Below are 16,116 nucleotides of genomic sequence, written 5' to 3'. Positions count from 1 at the left end.
TTACTACTACCCTGACACATGGCAAAAGAACCCATCTTATTTTTAAAAGCGATTTCTTCAAAAAGAAGCTTAAGAAAAAAAAAAAAAATCAAGGCCAACAGTTGTTACCAATTCTTCTGACTGCTCAGTTTGTTGAAAATGATAATCAGTTGAGGGCTCCTGGTCACCATAGTAACACAATAAATCCAAGAGACTATTTGTTGTTTCAAGAGACACAGTGGTTCCTGTGGGTAGAAACAGAAAGGGAAAGAAACCTTGAACAATGAAGAACTAAAGCCTGTTAGGTGAAAATGCTTCATTTTTTAATATTGGCTGTGGTCTTCATGGCTACATACTTAATGTTGTCCACTACTTTATGCACTCAACGTCAACTTAAACACCTGGAGTGACATAGACAGGGACATAACCCCTGTTAACCATGTAATTTGATGTAAAAGATTGGAACACAAGATGAAGTTTGGGCCTGTGCTCACTTATTTTATGTACTCATTTTTCTCAAGCTAGTTCATGGTTTTAATTATCATCTCCAAACTGAACACACTGCAAACTATCCCCACTTACTTCCCCCAGCCCAGGTCCATTTGAACAAATGCAAGTAGCATTACTCCATTTGGATCCAGATACTCACTAAAAACTTGCTTAGAAACACTAGCTGAATTGTCTAACTATAGTAGTCTCTTAAAAATTGTTCAAAACATTATGTCCCCATCTTGACACTCATTAAAAGCGCTAAAAAGGGAACAGGAGGAAGAGAAGTATGAGATATAATCTGCTATTTTAGAAGAAAAGCAAATATATCTTTTTGTTTGTTTTGAGATAGGGTCTCATTCTGTCGCCCAAGCCGGAGTGCAAGGACATCATAGCTTACTACAACCTTGAACTCCTGGGCTCAAGTGATCTTCCCACCTCAGCGTCCCAAGCAGCTGTGACTACAGGTATGTGCCACTGCGCCTGGCTAATTTTTAAATTTTTTGCAAAGATGAGGTCTCACTATGTTGCCCAGGCTGGTCTTGAACTCCTGGGCTCAAGCAATCCTCCTGTTTTGGCCTCCCAAAGTTCTGGGATTACAGGTGCGAGTCACCATGCCCAGCCAATAAATTTTCTTTCTAAACAAAATACATTGATAAATTTAAAATGAGTATTAGGAAATGTAAAAGTCCAGAAGAGAAAGCAGGGCAGAGCAAAGAGGGTACAGGCTATGGAGAAGCAACTGGTTCACACCATCTCAAAGCTATGAGACCCTGGAAAAATTACCTAATAATTACCTTCATAAGATTACTATAAAACACACCAATGAGGGCCAGGCGTGGTGGCTCACACCTGTAATCCCAGCACTTTGGGAGGCTGAGGCGGGTGGATCACCTGAGGTCGGGAGTTTGACACCAGCCTGATCAATGTGGGGAAACCCCATCTCTACTAAAAATACAAAAAATTAGCCAGGCATGGTGGTGCATGCCTGTAATCCCAGCTACTTGGGAGACTAAGGCAGGAGAATTGCTTGAACCCAGGAGGCAGAGGTTGCAGTGAACCCAGATCGCGCCACTGCACTCCAGCCCGGGCAACAAGAGCAAAACTCGTCTCAAAAAAAACAAAACAAAAAAATAAAAAACACACCAATGAATAAAGTATTGTAGAATTAAGTATGTGAAATGACTAGCACAGTGTTTTGCACTTATTAGGGGCCTGATAATGAAATGTTCTAGGATCCTTTCCCTGGTATACTTAGTTACTGAGCTATGGGTCTGACACCTGTCTTTACTGAAGGACTGCACACACCTACCCAATAAAGGGGGTAAAACTAAAAAAAGACAAGCCTTAGCACTAAGAACTTTAATAGACTCACATCAGTTGCCGATCATATTAACAAGCAGAGGGAAGCGCCTCACTAAATTATAATCTACTGCCATCACTTATCCATACATCTGATGCTGTACCAAGCCACACACCAAAATTCTCAAACATAGCTTTCTGCAAATGTTTCCTGGGTTCAAGTGTATAATGATTCAGTCCAGTTTCTACCACTTCCATGTTTATTCTAAATCACCAAATAGCACTCTAGATTCTAAACACATAATGCCAGCTGCTTCTGATGTTGCTATATGTACATTTTCATGGTGACTTACCAGCTGTGCTATTTACATGTGTAGCTCCGAAAGTTTACATCCAGCTCCAATTCAGAGAACCACACAATTTCAGAGCTAGAAGCTCTGAGAAATTAAGTAACTTTTTGAATGCTAAGAACAACTAGTGACACAGATGGCACCAGCATCAAAGTCCCGATCCTACTGAGTGTGCTTTCCTTTTTACGTATTTCCTTCTTATGTGTTGTGGCCCAATCTTCCAAACATCCTTAAAAAGTACAGGAAACCTGGTCACAGTGGCTCACACCTGCAATCCCAGCACTTAGGGAGGCCGAGGTGGGTGGATCACCAGGTCAGGAGATCAAGACCATCCTAGCTAACATGGTGAAACTCCGTCTCGGCCAGGCATGGTGGATCACACCTGTAATCCCAGCACTTTCGGAGGCCAAGGCAGGTGGATCACAAGGTCAGGAGATCGAGACCATCCTGGCTAACACGGTGAAACCCCGTCTCTACTACAAATACAAAAAAACTAGCTGGACGTGGCGGTAGGTGCCTGTAGTCCCAGCTACTTGGGAAGCTAAGGCAGGAGAATGGCGTGAACCTGGGAGGCGGAGCTTGCAGTAAGCCGAGACTGCGCCACTGCACTCCAGCCTGGGCAACAGAGCGGGACTCCGTCTCAAAAGAAAAAAAAAAATAAGAGAAAAAAGAGTACAGGAAATCTGGGAGCACTGCGTACCTACCTAACGTTAAAAACAGAAGCTAAGGTAGAAGGGTGATACAATTTCTCTACCAGTGCTACAATAAAGCAACAAAGCTGCAATTCTACTTCACCTATAGTTCTTAAATAACACTAAAGCTAAAAATGAAATAAACTATTAAAAATATAAAGCACGCAGCCATAAAAGCAAAGTAAGTATAGCAGGCCCTGTAACTTTTACTCAAAATATCTGAATCATGTAACTGGGGCCCACTTCAAAGCCCATGTTATTAGAGGGGCTTTAATCGAACTCAGGTCACCTGCTTGCAAAAGCTGATCAAACATGTCCACAGAGGTTTTGACTTTTCTGAGCTTGATTCGTTCCTTCAGGGCGGCTTCACTTATGTCTTCGATCTGAGGTTCAAAGTACTCAGGCATTAAACACTAGGAAAACAAGATGACTAAAGTTACTACAAACAGGTAAAGGTGAGGAAAGGATAACTGAGTAGGACAAAATTTTTATCACCAACATACCAAAGTAAAACTTCACTGCTCCAATTCATGTTTCCTGCACCAGACACCGTTTATCACTTTAACATGATTGTCTTCACAGGGAATTGAACTAAACCTTTCATCTCTAATGCTGTGTATCCTCTAAACATTTAATACTACTCAAGGTATGCTGATTTTACCTCATTCACTAACTTATTCAAATACTTTCTGAATGCCTACTACTTGATCCCAGACGTTAAGCTCGGCACAGGGGATACAGAGAAGAAAGGCATTCTCTACCTTCAGGGTGCTCAATCTAATGGAGAAAGCAGATAACCAACAAATGATTATTCCACCACTGCCACTGTCTTAGTTCAGGATTTTAGTATTTTGACTTACACAATCACACTGGCTTCCTCATCTACCGACAAGTTATACTATGAAAACAAGAAGTGTGTATTTCCCTGTGAGCTTTGGGAAGCAGAGAGATGGGGGGGGGGGGGGGGACGGGAGTAGTTTAGATATGATGAGTCTGAGATTAGTACTTCCACCAACAAACTCAGGAGGGCAGAGTCACATCCGTTTTGCTCACCACTGTATGGACAAGCACTAAGCACAATACCCACCACACTCCATAAATCCTCGCTCCAAACTACAGAACAAAGAGGGAGCTGGAAATACAACGTGGAGTTCAAAGTAAAGGGATCTAGGCTAGATATACAAGAGTGCCAAATGGATTATAACAGTCACTGAAACAGAAGAGTGTACACAATAAAAAAAGAAAATGAGCACAAGAATCTAAGAAAGACACCCGTACTTAAGAAGTGGATCAAGGTCGGACACGGTAGCTCACACCTGTAATCCCAGGACTTTGGAAGACCAAGCAGGTGGATCACGAGGTCAGGAGTTCAAGACCAGCCCGGCCAAGATGGTAAAACCCCATCTCTACTAAAACTACAAAAAGTAGCCAGGTGCAGTGGCAGGCACCTGTAATCCCAGCTACTCAGGAGGCTGAGGCAGACTTGCTTGAACCCGGGCAGCAGAGGTTGCAGTGAGCCAAGATTGCACCACTGCACTCCAGCCTGGACAACAGAGTGAGACTCCATCTCAAACAAAAACAAAAAAAGAAGCGGATCAAGGGCAAGCAGCAGTGGCCTACACCTGCAATCCCAGAGATTTCAGAGGCCGCGGAGGGATGTTTGCTTGAGCCCAGAAACTGGAGACCAGCCTGGGCAATGCAGTGAGACAAGACCCAGTTCTCTACAAAAACTAAAAATTAGAAAACATTGGCCAGGCATGGTGGCACACTCCTGTAGTCCAAGCTACTTGTCAGGCTGAGGCAAGAGGATCACTTGAGCACAAGGGTTCCAGGCTGCAGTGAGCTATGACTGCACCATTGCACTCCAGCCTGGGTGACAGCATGATGCGCTGTTTCAAAAAAATCGAAGAGGAAGATGTGAATAGAGAGGTAGTGAAGGAAACTTTAGTCACAGAAGTAAAGATCTAAGAGCATGGTGTCACAAAAAATCGAATGGGGAAAATATTAAGATGAAGAGCAAATAAATACAGAAAGAATTTTAAAAGGTTAGTGTTGTGATCAAAGCTAACTCCACACTTTAAAAGGCTTATCATCCAAATATGGAGGGTATTCAAATGGCTACTTAAATATTAGCTATGAAAGCCTGGTTTAATTTACATTTAAAATAGTATTATGTAAATAATGTAACTACCTGTCCTTACCGGTATATGAGGTTCAGCTATGTCCTTCTGAAAATATTTGGGGTATGAATTAACAATAAACTTGGCTGCATTCTCCCCAGATTTCTTTGCCAGTAAAAATGAATGCTACATAAAGAAAAAGATTTAAATACATGTAATTTAGACTCAAGCAAGATTACAGTTACACTTTCAGCAATAATTTCTCCCCCCTTACAAAAAAAAATGCAACGACAAACAGAATCCCAATTAGAAATTATAGAATATCCCACCTTTTCTACTGTGATACAATTTCAGTTAGCATCTTACACACAGATTGAAATATATAAAAAGCAAGTCATTTAAACTGAGTGGGTCACTCCAGTGTGAAAAAGCCCTAAGTATTAGAAACCAAAACCAAAAATCCTCTCCCCATTGACGATATGTACATCTTTTTGAAAAAAGTAGTAAAGGATTCACAAAGTCTATCAATTTCTCAGCATTTGTAAACCTTTCCCAGGTTCTTACAACTAAATTATTTATGTACTGTTGTGTGCAAACCAGAGAGACAAAAGACTAGAAAATTATATGAAAATACTCACAGATTCCAAAGCGGATGTTGGTATAAGGTAAGGATCATCTTGAAATGCATAAGGCATAGCTGTGGTATCCTGTGGAAAAGACATAATACAATTTCTGTATTTATTTTGAAGACAGCTCACTGTAACTTTTAGCTCCTGGGCTCAAGGGATTCTCCTGCCTCAGCCTCCCAAGTAGCCTGGGCTACAGGTGTGTGCCACCACAGCTGGCTATTTTAAAAATTTTTTTGTAGAGAGGGTGTCTTGCTGTGTCACCCAAGCTGGTCTCAAACTCCTGGTCTCAAGCAGTTCTCTCACCTCTGCCTTACAAATGGCTCGGATTATAGATGTGAGCCACTGCATCCAGCCCACAAGTCTTTTCAGCTACACTTTTAAGAGGATCTTGTGAGTTTTGAGTAACAAAAATTCTGTAAGTTTTAATTATGTATGTAACCTACATGCGCAAATGTATGAGGGCATATATACATGTGTATATAGAGAAAAAAGACAAACACCTGCACTGTACTCCCAGCTCTACAAGACTTGCCTTTAATTACGCAAAGCAAACAATGGCTTAAGCTGTACCCCCCCCTCACCATGGCTGATTTTAATATTTAAGTTTGCTATCACTGGGGACTATTTCTGTTTTAAACTCTAGGTAAGAATCATCTGAATTAACTAGTCCTAACAGCAGAATCCCAGAATAGGATTTCCTCCAAAGCAAGGTCACTATCTACCCACGGTCATCTTTACCAAGAGTCCCTCCTCCAAATGGAAGATACCACCGCACCCCCTCAGGAGTGAACAGCGGCAGCTTCTCCCACGTCCTGTTGCCCATTAAAATTGCTCCCTAAACCTGAGCATAATCAACTCTCCAATACCACCAGGGGCCCCACTGAGAAATGCCCCAGAATTGCTTTCTCTATTCTTCTCTTCTGTGTCTGAGTGCCTTACTTGGGCCTTTATTACAAACAAAAACTTATCCTATATCCTTAACCCTGTCTTACTGACCTGGACTCCTTGGGGAGGGGGCACGGAAGCTTCCCTACAGCTCTCAAGGGAAAGCTGCTCATACCTGGAGCCTGGAGGGAGTATGTTATTTTGGACCTAGCTTTCTGCTACCCCTTTCAAAAACCCCTTTCCCTTGAGCCTCACCTTAGCAGCCCTGTGGTGAACTTCAGTTTTTAATTATACTAACGGAAAGCCAATGTTGAATTCTTAAGAGTGATATGATCCAGAGTCACTACAGCTGCTGAACTGAGACCAGTTGTACGGAGTTGAAGTGGGAGACGATAGAGACTGTTGCAATTAATCCAGACTTGTAAGACAACAATCACCAAGGTGATCGGTGGTGATATCAAGCATCTAAAATTTTGATATTGTGCAGAAAAGAGTTAACAGGCCTGAAACCACTATCCTTAGAAAGGTCTGCTTCCAAGGCTGGCCCTTGGCTGCCATCTGGGAACCTGGATATTGGAAGGGTTCCCACCATTCCCAAACTGCTAACAATGGTTCACTGTGCCTAACCTGTTTGTACAATGTGTTTTGTGCCAAATATCTGCTTTCCTGGTCTACATGGCCAGCCTCCCCTAAAAACTCTGGCACTGGGTCTCCAATGAGCTTTGGTAGACACTTCGCATGTGTTGTCACAAGTCATTGATGGAGGAATTAAGCATGTCCTGTGTTGAATCTTCTGGAGACGTCTTTTGGAAGCTTGTCACTGATTTCTTTTGGTCTTTATCCCATGAGCCTTTTCTCTTTGCTGACTTTGCTTTGTATCTTCTTGCTGTCTTAACTCTTAGTTGGGAGTGGTCACGGAGACCTCACACATCTTTTGAAGGGATAAACAAAGGCTTTGCTAACATGATTCCCAGGATTTTGGCCTGAGCAGCTATTAAGAATGGAGTTGCCATTAATGAGATGGCAAAGAAATGTATGAGGAATGTTTGGAGGGAAAGGGGTTTGGTTTTGGATATGTTAAGATCTTTATCACACTTTCAAGTGGAAAGGTTTCCCATTCTCCACATTGCTGTCTTTTCTAAAATGTCTGCTTAGAATTCCTTTCCCCCCATCCTGGCTAACACAGTGAAACTCCGTCTCTACTAAAAATACAAAAATTAGCCGGGCGTTGATGGTGGGCGCCTGTAGTCCCAGCTACTCAGGAGGCTGAGGCAGGAGAATGACGTGAACCTCGGAGGCAGAGCTTGCAGTGAGCCGAGAACGCGCCACTGCACTCCAGCCTTGGTGACAGAGGGAGACTCCATCTCTTAAAAAAAAAAAAGAATTCCATTCCCAGTCTCAGCGAAGTAACCCCTTCTCAGTGCTACCTCAGTCTTCCCCTCTAGAACTACACAATAACTGTGTCTAATTCTATATCCAGCACAGTGCTTGATAAGCATCATAAGGGCACAATATATGGTTGCTGAATGAATGGATAAACGAATAACTCTTGGATTTCAAGGGCCAGGTAAGTCACAATTCTACACATAACTTCTATAACTTCTTTGACTTGAAGGTGGCCCTGGACCATCCTCATTAAAATGCTGAGAATATCTCAGAGGTCCATTTCTGTGTTTACATTTCAGGTGCCTATTTATGGATAAGTGAGCTACTGAAAACCTCAAAGCTTTGCAAGTAGGGAGATGTAGTACTTTTTCAGAAACTGGTAGAGTATACTAACGCACATTAGCCCCGACACTATCTTTACTAGCTCCATCTTTATTTTATATTTTATTTTTTGTGGGGGCAAGACAGGGTCTCACTTTGTGGAGTACAGTGGTGCGATCCCGGCTCACCGCAACTTCCACCTCCACCTCCCAGGATCAAGTAAGCCTCACCTCAGCCTCCCAAGTAGCTGGGACTACAGGCCCATACTACCATGCTCAGCTAATTTTTGTGTTTTTTGTAGAGACAGGGTTTAACCACATTGCCCAAGCTCACAGGATCCACCCGCTTTGACCTCCCAAACTGCTGGGATTACAGGCATGAGCTACTATGCCCTGCCTAGTAGTTCCATTTTTAGATGGAGTTTAACATCTACAATAGAAGAACAATTCTGTGTGCTTGTAATAATCAACCTAAGGAGGATCAATATCCATACAGATACTGTGGCAGAAAAAAAGACTTAGTTATTTTAGACTTTTCCCCACAGATGAAATTAAAAGTTTTCGGTTAATAAAAACTACAACCAAGCAGAACGTTCCATTTCTGATGCATTTACCAAAGTTTCAGTGTATCTACCAGACTACAAACTATATTCTTGAGTTGCCAACAGAACAAACTTCATGTCAGTGAAATCAACAATATAGTAGCAGTAACAAAATACCATGTACCAAGCATTTCCTTTGTCCCAGACTCTGTCCTAAATCTTCTTATATTTATTAATTCATTTGTTAATAATTCCCATTGCAACCTTGAGGTTTGGTGTTATAATAAACCCCCATTTTATAAGTTAGGAAACAGAAGTTATCAAGAGGTAAAGTAACTTGCCTAAGATCATAAAGCTAGTTGCTTGGCTATTAAACCAGTAGGCTCCAGGACCCAGATTATTAATCACTGCATGATTGTCAGCATGACAGGCACATTATTTCTCCAAGTTGGTATACTACAGCCAAATCATCTCCTAAGAACATATATTTCAACAAGCCCTTCCAGGGATTAAAGATCACTGGTATGGTAGAAAAACACTGCATTTCAAGGTAAAAGATGTGTAATTAAGCCTTTAATTAAGGCTTTAACATCGTAACCAGTCACTGGCCACTTTCAAAACCTTAGCTTCCTCATTTGCCAAATGAAGGGATTTGATAATTTTAATTTTTCTTTTTTTTTTTGAGACAGAGTCTCACTAACTCACCCAGGCTGGACTGTAGTGATACGACCTTGGCTCACTGCAACCTCTGCCTCTGGGGTTCAAGAGATTCTCTTGCCTCAGCCTCCTGAGAAGGTAGGACTACAGGCGCCACCATGCCTCATAATTTTTGTTTTTGTTGTTTTGGTAGAGACAGGGTTTCACCATGTTCACTGAGCTGGTCTCCAACTCCTGACCTCAAGCAATCCACCTGCCTTGGTCTCCCAAAGTGATGGGATTAGTGATGGGATTACAGGTGTGAGCCACAGCACCCAGCCAATAATTTCACTCTTAAAAAAAAAAGAAAAAGAAAAAATTGGGCACGGTGGCTCACACCTGTAATCCCAGCACTTTGGGAGGCGAAAGCAGGTGGATCACCTGAGGTCTGGAGTTCGAGACCAGTCTGACCAACATGGAGAAACCCCGTCTCTACTAAAAATACAAAATTAGCTGGGCGTGGTGGCACATGCCTGTAATCCCAGCTACTCAGGAGGCTGAGACAGAAGAATCGCTTGAACCCGGGAGGTGGAGGATGCGGTGAGCTGAGATCATGCCATTGCACTCCAGCATGGGCAACAAGAGCGAAACTGTCTCAAAACAAACAAACACACGAACAAAAAACAGATGGGGGTCTTGCTATGCTGCCCAAACTGGTTTTGAACTCCTGATGTCAAGTGATCTTCCTGTTTTCGCCTCCAAAAGTGTTGGGATTACATTCATGAGCCACCTGGCTCAGCTGGATTAGATAATTTTAAAGAAACTTTCTAGATCCACAACAGTTTAATTCTGAATAATGAACAGGTATGAGTATTAAATGTGTTATTAGCCAAGTTAAAAAGTATGTTATTAGCCAAGTTTTAGGTTAAAAAAAACTAAAATCCTACTTACCCTGTTTACTGTGGATGCAAGTGCCTGAAGAACAGCTACTTTATCCCTAAGAATAAGAACCACAAGTTAATCCTCATCAGGGCTCTTCACAGCCACAAACTGAACAAGTGATTCTACTCTCAGTGTATTGGCCAGTAACAAAGTGCACATCTCATCTGAAGCTGGTTCGTATGTCACAAGGTCACTAGAATAAATTAGAAATGAAGAAAACTGCCAGTTCTTTTCCCTAGTTGGTACATGTTCTCTCTTTGCTATGCCTGTCCTCTCTGGCCTGGAGGATAATGCCATAACCCAGGGCTAGTGATTTCCATCCTCCCCTCATAAAACTATCTGGCCTACTTCCTCTATCAACTTTCCTATGGATTCTTATTGCGGCTTTCAGGACTACTGTTGCCTTTACTAACTTAACTGGTAGCTCTTGATTCAGTTATACAAGAATAAACCATAGGCTTCATTCTGGACCTATTGCATCAAAGCCTCCCAAGATCCACGGAGGACTGTCACACACATTCTTACTGAATTCCCAGATAATTCTGATGCACCCTCCTGGTTTAGAACCTCTCAACCACATATAACCTTATGGTAAGAATTGCAGGCCAGCTGTCCACTGCACCTCTGAATAGAGACCTTCACTGAACTATTAGAAAAGGCTTCACTGGAATAAATGACAGACAAGATAATTCAATCTCAAATGTATTTTTGCTCCTATGTTAGATTTTATGTGTTTCCTTTCCAAAAGGGAATTATACCAAGAGTATTTTTCTAAATAAAGTTTAACATAACATTCTTAAGACTATAAGTCATCTGAGAAAAACAAAAGTACAGGAAATTTTATATTTCATCAAAACTAATTCCCTGATGTATATAATATCCACAAGGTTTTCTTTCCACATTTAGAAGTCACATTTATGTCACTTCAGCAAGTGTGATGACACATTCTCTCATCTCTCAGCATTCCGTCAGATCTTTCATTAGCCTATTTAAGTCTTAGCAAGTTAGCATACTTTCCTAACACATTGAACAAATGGCAGTGAAAAAATGATGGCAGATTACTCACTAATTCGCTTTCTTAAAAGGGTTACTTAAAAAAGTTATCATATATTATTTTAAAAAAATAAACTAGAACATGACAGGTTAACCTAAACTGTCTGGTGTCATCTTGTGACCCCTCTCCACGATGAATTTGGTATTTGTATTTCCAGAACTTTTAAAGTATTTTTACATATACATCTCCCTAAAAAATGTATACACACTGTCATTCTGCATGTGTCTACGTAAGTTTGACTGCATTATCCATGTTATTAAATATAGAGCTAACTAATTCCTTTCAATGTAAAAAGTTATTGTATGATAACCTTTTAAAATTATCCATTCACTTTTCAATGGGCATTCAGGCTATTTCAACCTGTTACTATTCCCAAGTAATAAACAGTCTTGTCCATGTATATATGCAAATGTTCCTCCAGAGTGGCTAACCAGTAAGGTATGCACATTTCCAATTCTGATTCTGCCAAATTTCCTGCCAAAGAGCTGTTCCAATTTACTGTCCCACAAACAAACGTATTTCTCCAAATCCTCTCTCTGCCAATCCGGTAAGTTTTAATTTGCACTTCTTTTATGATCCCAGTTACCTATGCATTGACATAACTGGGCTCCCTGGCTCCCTAAAATAATCACACAATTCAGATTAATAAAGTTTTTTAAAAAGGCTTTTTAATGAACCCGAGTCTTTAGGTCACATAATTTTAAGACCTAGCTTTTTAAGGGGCCATTAAATGTGTTCAATAGTACTACACTGTAACAAGCACTTTTGTGAAGTTTTAGTTCCTACATATTCAACAAATGTTGAATAAATGAGATGAGGCAATTTGTTCAAGGATACATCCACTGAATAAAAAAGCCAAATTTTGCTGTCCACACCATTTACTTTATTTTACCACATTAGAGATAATAAAGACAGTAATTTTGTCTGCTCTTCCAACCAAGTGAGAGAACTTCCTTTAAAAAAATTATAATGATGTTCATGTATAACCATGTATTATTAACCACGTAAATACTAACCCACACTAATTCAAAATATCTTTCAATTGTTCTTTTAAGTAAATCTCATTGCTCATTCACTCACTATTCTCCACCTTTCTATTTTTTGTCCTTTAAACTCCTAGCTTCTCCCCACTCAGCTACTCTCTCTTCAAGAATGCTCTCCTATTGCTCTTCCCGTCACTGTCTCCTTACTTAACCCTTATGTTTCTCTCATAGTAAGCACTCAACCATTTGCTGAATGAACACTGATAGAATACTTACCAAGTTTTCTTTTTTGGAATTACTACTTCTTCAATCCCTAATGTAAAAAATAAAACATGATTCAGTTTCCTAGTACTACAATGGAATCCAACGTGTTGATATAAAAATAGAATTCAACATATTTTAAAATATACCTGTTATATCAGTTCCTTCAACCTTTGAGAGGGTTGCACTGCCAGAATAAAATCTGCAAAAAAACAAAAGCCTTAAAGCTAATAGTCCTTAATGAAGTACCCAGCTCACCTCCACCTGTGTGTACTTTGAGCCCAAATTCTCCAATTATCACAGATTAAACTGGATAACTCATGTCAATGAATGCTGAGAAGACAGTCTGTACAGCATGTTCAGTATCATTAACGAATGGATATAAGATATAGACAAGACTGTCAAAACTGGTTTTTTTTTTAGAGACAGGGTCTTGTTCCATTGCCCAGCCTTTAGTGCAGTGGTGCAATTATAGCTCACTGAACCCTTAAACTCCTGGGCTCAAGTGACCCTCCTGCTTCAGCCTCCTGAGTAACTAGGACTACCGGCATATGCCACCATGCCCATCTAGTCAAAATTTTTGGAAGCAAGCAATCTCATTACATAAATGGCAGAGGGGGAGGAAAGTTTTTAATGGCCCTTGAACAATCTGGTTTGAAATGCAAGAATTTCAACTTCAGGAACCAAAACACTATGACATTAAAAAGAACAATTTAGTGAGCTCTTGCTTCTATATAGTTACTGCCCTCATCAGAAAGGACCACCTCACTTAAAGCAATTACAACATAGGGAAGATCACCCATGGCTTTTCATTCCACTTCCTTCAACAATCAAGAACGTATCAAATACATAAAGCCTGATTCAGACTTGGAATTGCTAATATTTTCTATTTTCAGAGGTTCAATATGAAATTTTTGGCACCGGTAACATTCGGAAAGTTGTCAAGATGTGATTGCATAGAAAGATACTTCCTCCAGTAAGTATCTGGTTTCAGATATCATTTTAAAACAAGAATAACCCTCTAAGCTAAGGACATTTCAGAAAGAGATCAACTCTTTCAAGTCACGCTATTTGTTTCTCATGACCTTAAAACAGAGATCATGGTTATTTTGAGAACGGATGCTGAGGGAGAGATTCTGCTTCAAGCAAAGAAAACGAGTAGAAAAATGCTAACGAGGGCTACCAGGAAAAGAAGGACTGACATTGAATGGCAGCACAAAGGCTTCTGCAGTATCAGATGGAGTGGTTTCTCTTTCTTGAGGGGAACTAAGGGAGAGTACATATAAAAAAAAAATTGTAAATTACATATCTCACTTATACCTCACAAACTTTTCGGATGGTTATTACCAACTCCAGTCTGCAGATGAGGAAATCTGTCTATCATCCAATTAAGTGAATGGCAAACACTAAATCTAAAATTAGGCTTTCAGCAAGTTTTCACTACAAATTACTGCCTCTCATATTCCCACAATGCCACTGTGTGTACTGAGTGAAAAGAATATTACATAAATAGGTCATACAGGTTCCAAGCTATAGCTAATCACAGATCAAAAGGGCATGGTGAGATCTTTTAGACTTTTCTGCTTTTATGAAAACCTGATAACTTCTTTAGCCAAAGACCCCACCGTGGCGACCAGAGATCGCCTTTTACGTGGGAAGATTTTTTTTTTTTTTTTTTTTTTGAGGCGGAGTCTCGCTCTGTCGCCCGGGCTGGAGTGCAGTGGCCGGATCTCAGCTCACTGAAAGCTCCGCCTCCCGGGTTTACGCCATTCTCCTGCCTCAGCCTCCCAAGTAACTGGGACTACAGGCGCCCGCCATCTCGCCCGGCTAGTTTTTTGTATTTTTTAGTAGAGACGGGGTTTCACCGTGTTCGCCAGGATGGTCTCGATCTCCTGACCTCGTGATCCACCCGTCTCGGCCTCCCAAAGTGCTGGGATTACAGGCTTGAGCCACCGCGCCCGGCCTTACGTGGGAAGATTTTGTACTCTCTCCTCGCTCCTCCTGATTGGGTTAAAATAAGTAATGGCGGATAATTTTTAATTTGGGGTAGTGTTGCTAATAGCCACACTCACTGGAACGTAAGCTTCATGAGGGCAGGGACCCAGCTTTGCGGGTGGTAACTACAGAATACTGCAAGCAAACAAAAAGTATTTCTCTAATGAAAAAATGCGTTGCGAACCCTATTTCAAAGGGCCATCTCCGCGTACCTAGCCTTAAGGGCACGCGGCCCCAAGGGCGCGCATGAGCAAACCACTTCATCGTGCCTACGCCCACAGCAAGCTGGGAAACATAGGACTAAGGTGACTCTGCAGTCGTCTTCGCGGATACCCCTAAGCGTCTCTTACCTGCAGCTGCGTGCCTGTTCACACAGACCCGCCCGCCGACCTGTCAGCGGCTGGCCAAGCCTGCTGCGGAGGCCCAGCCAGCGAACAGCAGCTACAGCCGCCATCTTTAACTTCTCTGCAGAGCAGGTTGGGAAAACCCGCCTCGACCTTCAGGAAGGTGGGGCGAAGTGGGCGGGGAGCAGGGAACAGCTCCGCTATTGGCTGAAGCGGAAGAAGACGAAAGCAAACATAAAATGGGAGGTTGCAAGCTCATGGTTTGAAAGACTTTGTCACGGAAGCTAAAAGCTCTATACACCTCATTTGCCTCGGAGGAATTTTCTTAAATAATTATTTTGATGTCTTATATATCTTTTATTGTTTTCAAAATAAATGAGCGAGCAGAGAGTCGTACAACTATTTGTTCCCCCCCATGTAGAAGTGATCTCATCCAAGTAAATGTCGTTCCTGCGACCTCTTCCGCGCGCAAGCGCACTTTGAATCACGTGGTGCCTCCGAGCTTGAGGCTGAATTAAGAATAGTCAGGTGGTGAGTGGAACGTCTCTCTGGGTGTTGGAATTCAAAACGGACCTGGAGGATGTTGATCTCCAAGAACATGCCCTGGCGGCGGCTGCAGGGCATTTCCTTCGGGATGTATTCGGCTGAAGAGCTCAAGTAAGGAGTTGGTCGGGTAGCTTGCCCAGCCTGGCTCTTGAGGTCGGCGCCCTAAACTACGATTCCCAGAAGCCCTTGCGCCCAGTCAATCCTCTGAGTCCTGGCTTGTCTGGCGCTTGTCCTGCTGGGAGTCGTAGTTCTGGGAACGTTCCTGGGCCGGCGTGGACTGCCTAGAGTCTGGTGGGGCTGGGGGAAAGAGTTTGCGCTGGGAGTGGGGGAGTGTAAGGGTGGGGAGGTTCCGGGTCTGCAGCGTTATCGTCTGCCAGTCTTCTCGTTAACAAGCGTTTGTAGAATTAACCATAATGTACCTGACATGGTTAATTAGGCACGTAGTAAGTTTCCTCTTGTTTATAAAATGTTTGTCCTTCAAGTTAACTTCTCTTTGCTAGGACCCCGTTATATTCTCTGTCTGGTTGTTAAATCAAGGGAACTCTCTTTAGTCTTCATTTTGATCACGGTAGCATTTGACATTCTCCAATGCACTCTATTGAAACTTTCCTTTCTTCCAGAACCTTATTTGTCTTCAAGTTCTCCTATTTTTATGACAAAT

General features: G+C 41.8%; 2 protein-coding genes across 5 annotated transcripts in view; one reads left to right on the top strand and one right to left on the bottom strand.

Moving 5' to 3' along the window:
- The window catches only part of LOC105465398 (pentatricopeptide repeat domain 3), a 31,532-nt gene extending 16,466 nt beyond the window's left edge, over positions 1 to 15,066 (bottom strand). For both annotated transcript variants that reach the window (XM_011713847.3, XM_011713848.3), the window contains exons 1-8: positions 14,916 to 15,066; positions 12,720 to 12,772; positions 12,586 to 12,622; positions 10,282 to 10,327; positions 5,571 to 5,639; positions 5,014 to 5,118; positions 3,102 to 3,225; positions 109 to 224 (exon numbers count right to left, since the gene is read on the bottom strand). In XM_011713847.3, coding sequence (XP_011712149.1) covers positions 109 to 224; positions 3,102 to 3,225; positions 5,014 to 5,118; positions 5,571 to 5,639; positions 10,282 to 10,327; positions 12,586 to 12,622; positions 12,720 to 12,772; positions 14,916 to 15,019 — 654 coding nt within the window. In that variant the 5' untranslated portion in view covers positions 15,020 to 15,066. The remainder of the gene's footprint in view (positions 1 to 108; positions 225 to 3,101; positions 3,226 to 5,013; positions 5,119 to 5,570; positions 5,640 to 10,281; positions 10,328 to 12,585; positions 12,623 to 12,719; positions 12,773 to 14,915) is intronic.
- Positions 15,067 to 15,378: 312 nt separating this feature from the next.
- The window catches only part of LOC105465397 (RNA polymerase I subunit A), an 83,120-nt gene continuing 82,382 nt past the window's right edge, over positions 15,379 to 16,116 (top strand). For 2 of the 3 annotated variants that reach the window (XM_024787643.2, XM_024787642.2), the window contains exon 1: positions 15,381 to 15,566. In XM_024787643.2, the coding sequence (XP_024643411.2) occupies positions 15,490 to 15,566 (77 nt within the window). In that variant the 5' untranslated portion in view covers positions 15,381 to 15,489. Of the gene's footprint in view, positions 15,567 to 16,116 lie in introns of all 3 variants that reach the window. The other variant, XM_011713846.3, reaches the window with a different exon arrangement.

The sequence above is a fragment of the Macaca nemestrina genome, chromosome 13, assembly GCF_043159975.1.
Source record: "Macaca nemestrina isolate mMacNem1 chromosome 13, mMacNem.hap1, whole genome shotgun sequence".
Taxonomy (NCBI): domain Eukaryota; kingdom Metazoa; phylum Chordata; class Mammalia; order Primates; family Cercopithecidae; genus Macaca; species Macaca nemestrina.
This window is presented reverse-complemented; position numbering and strand designations above follow the sequence as displayed.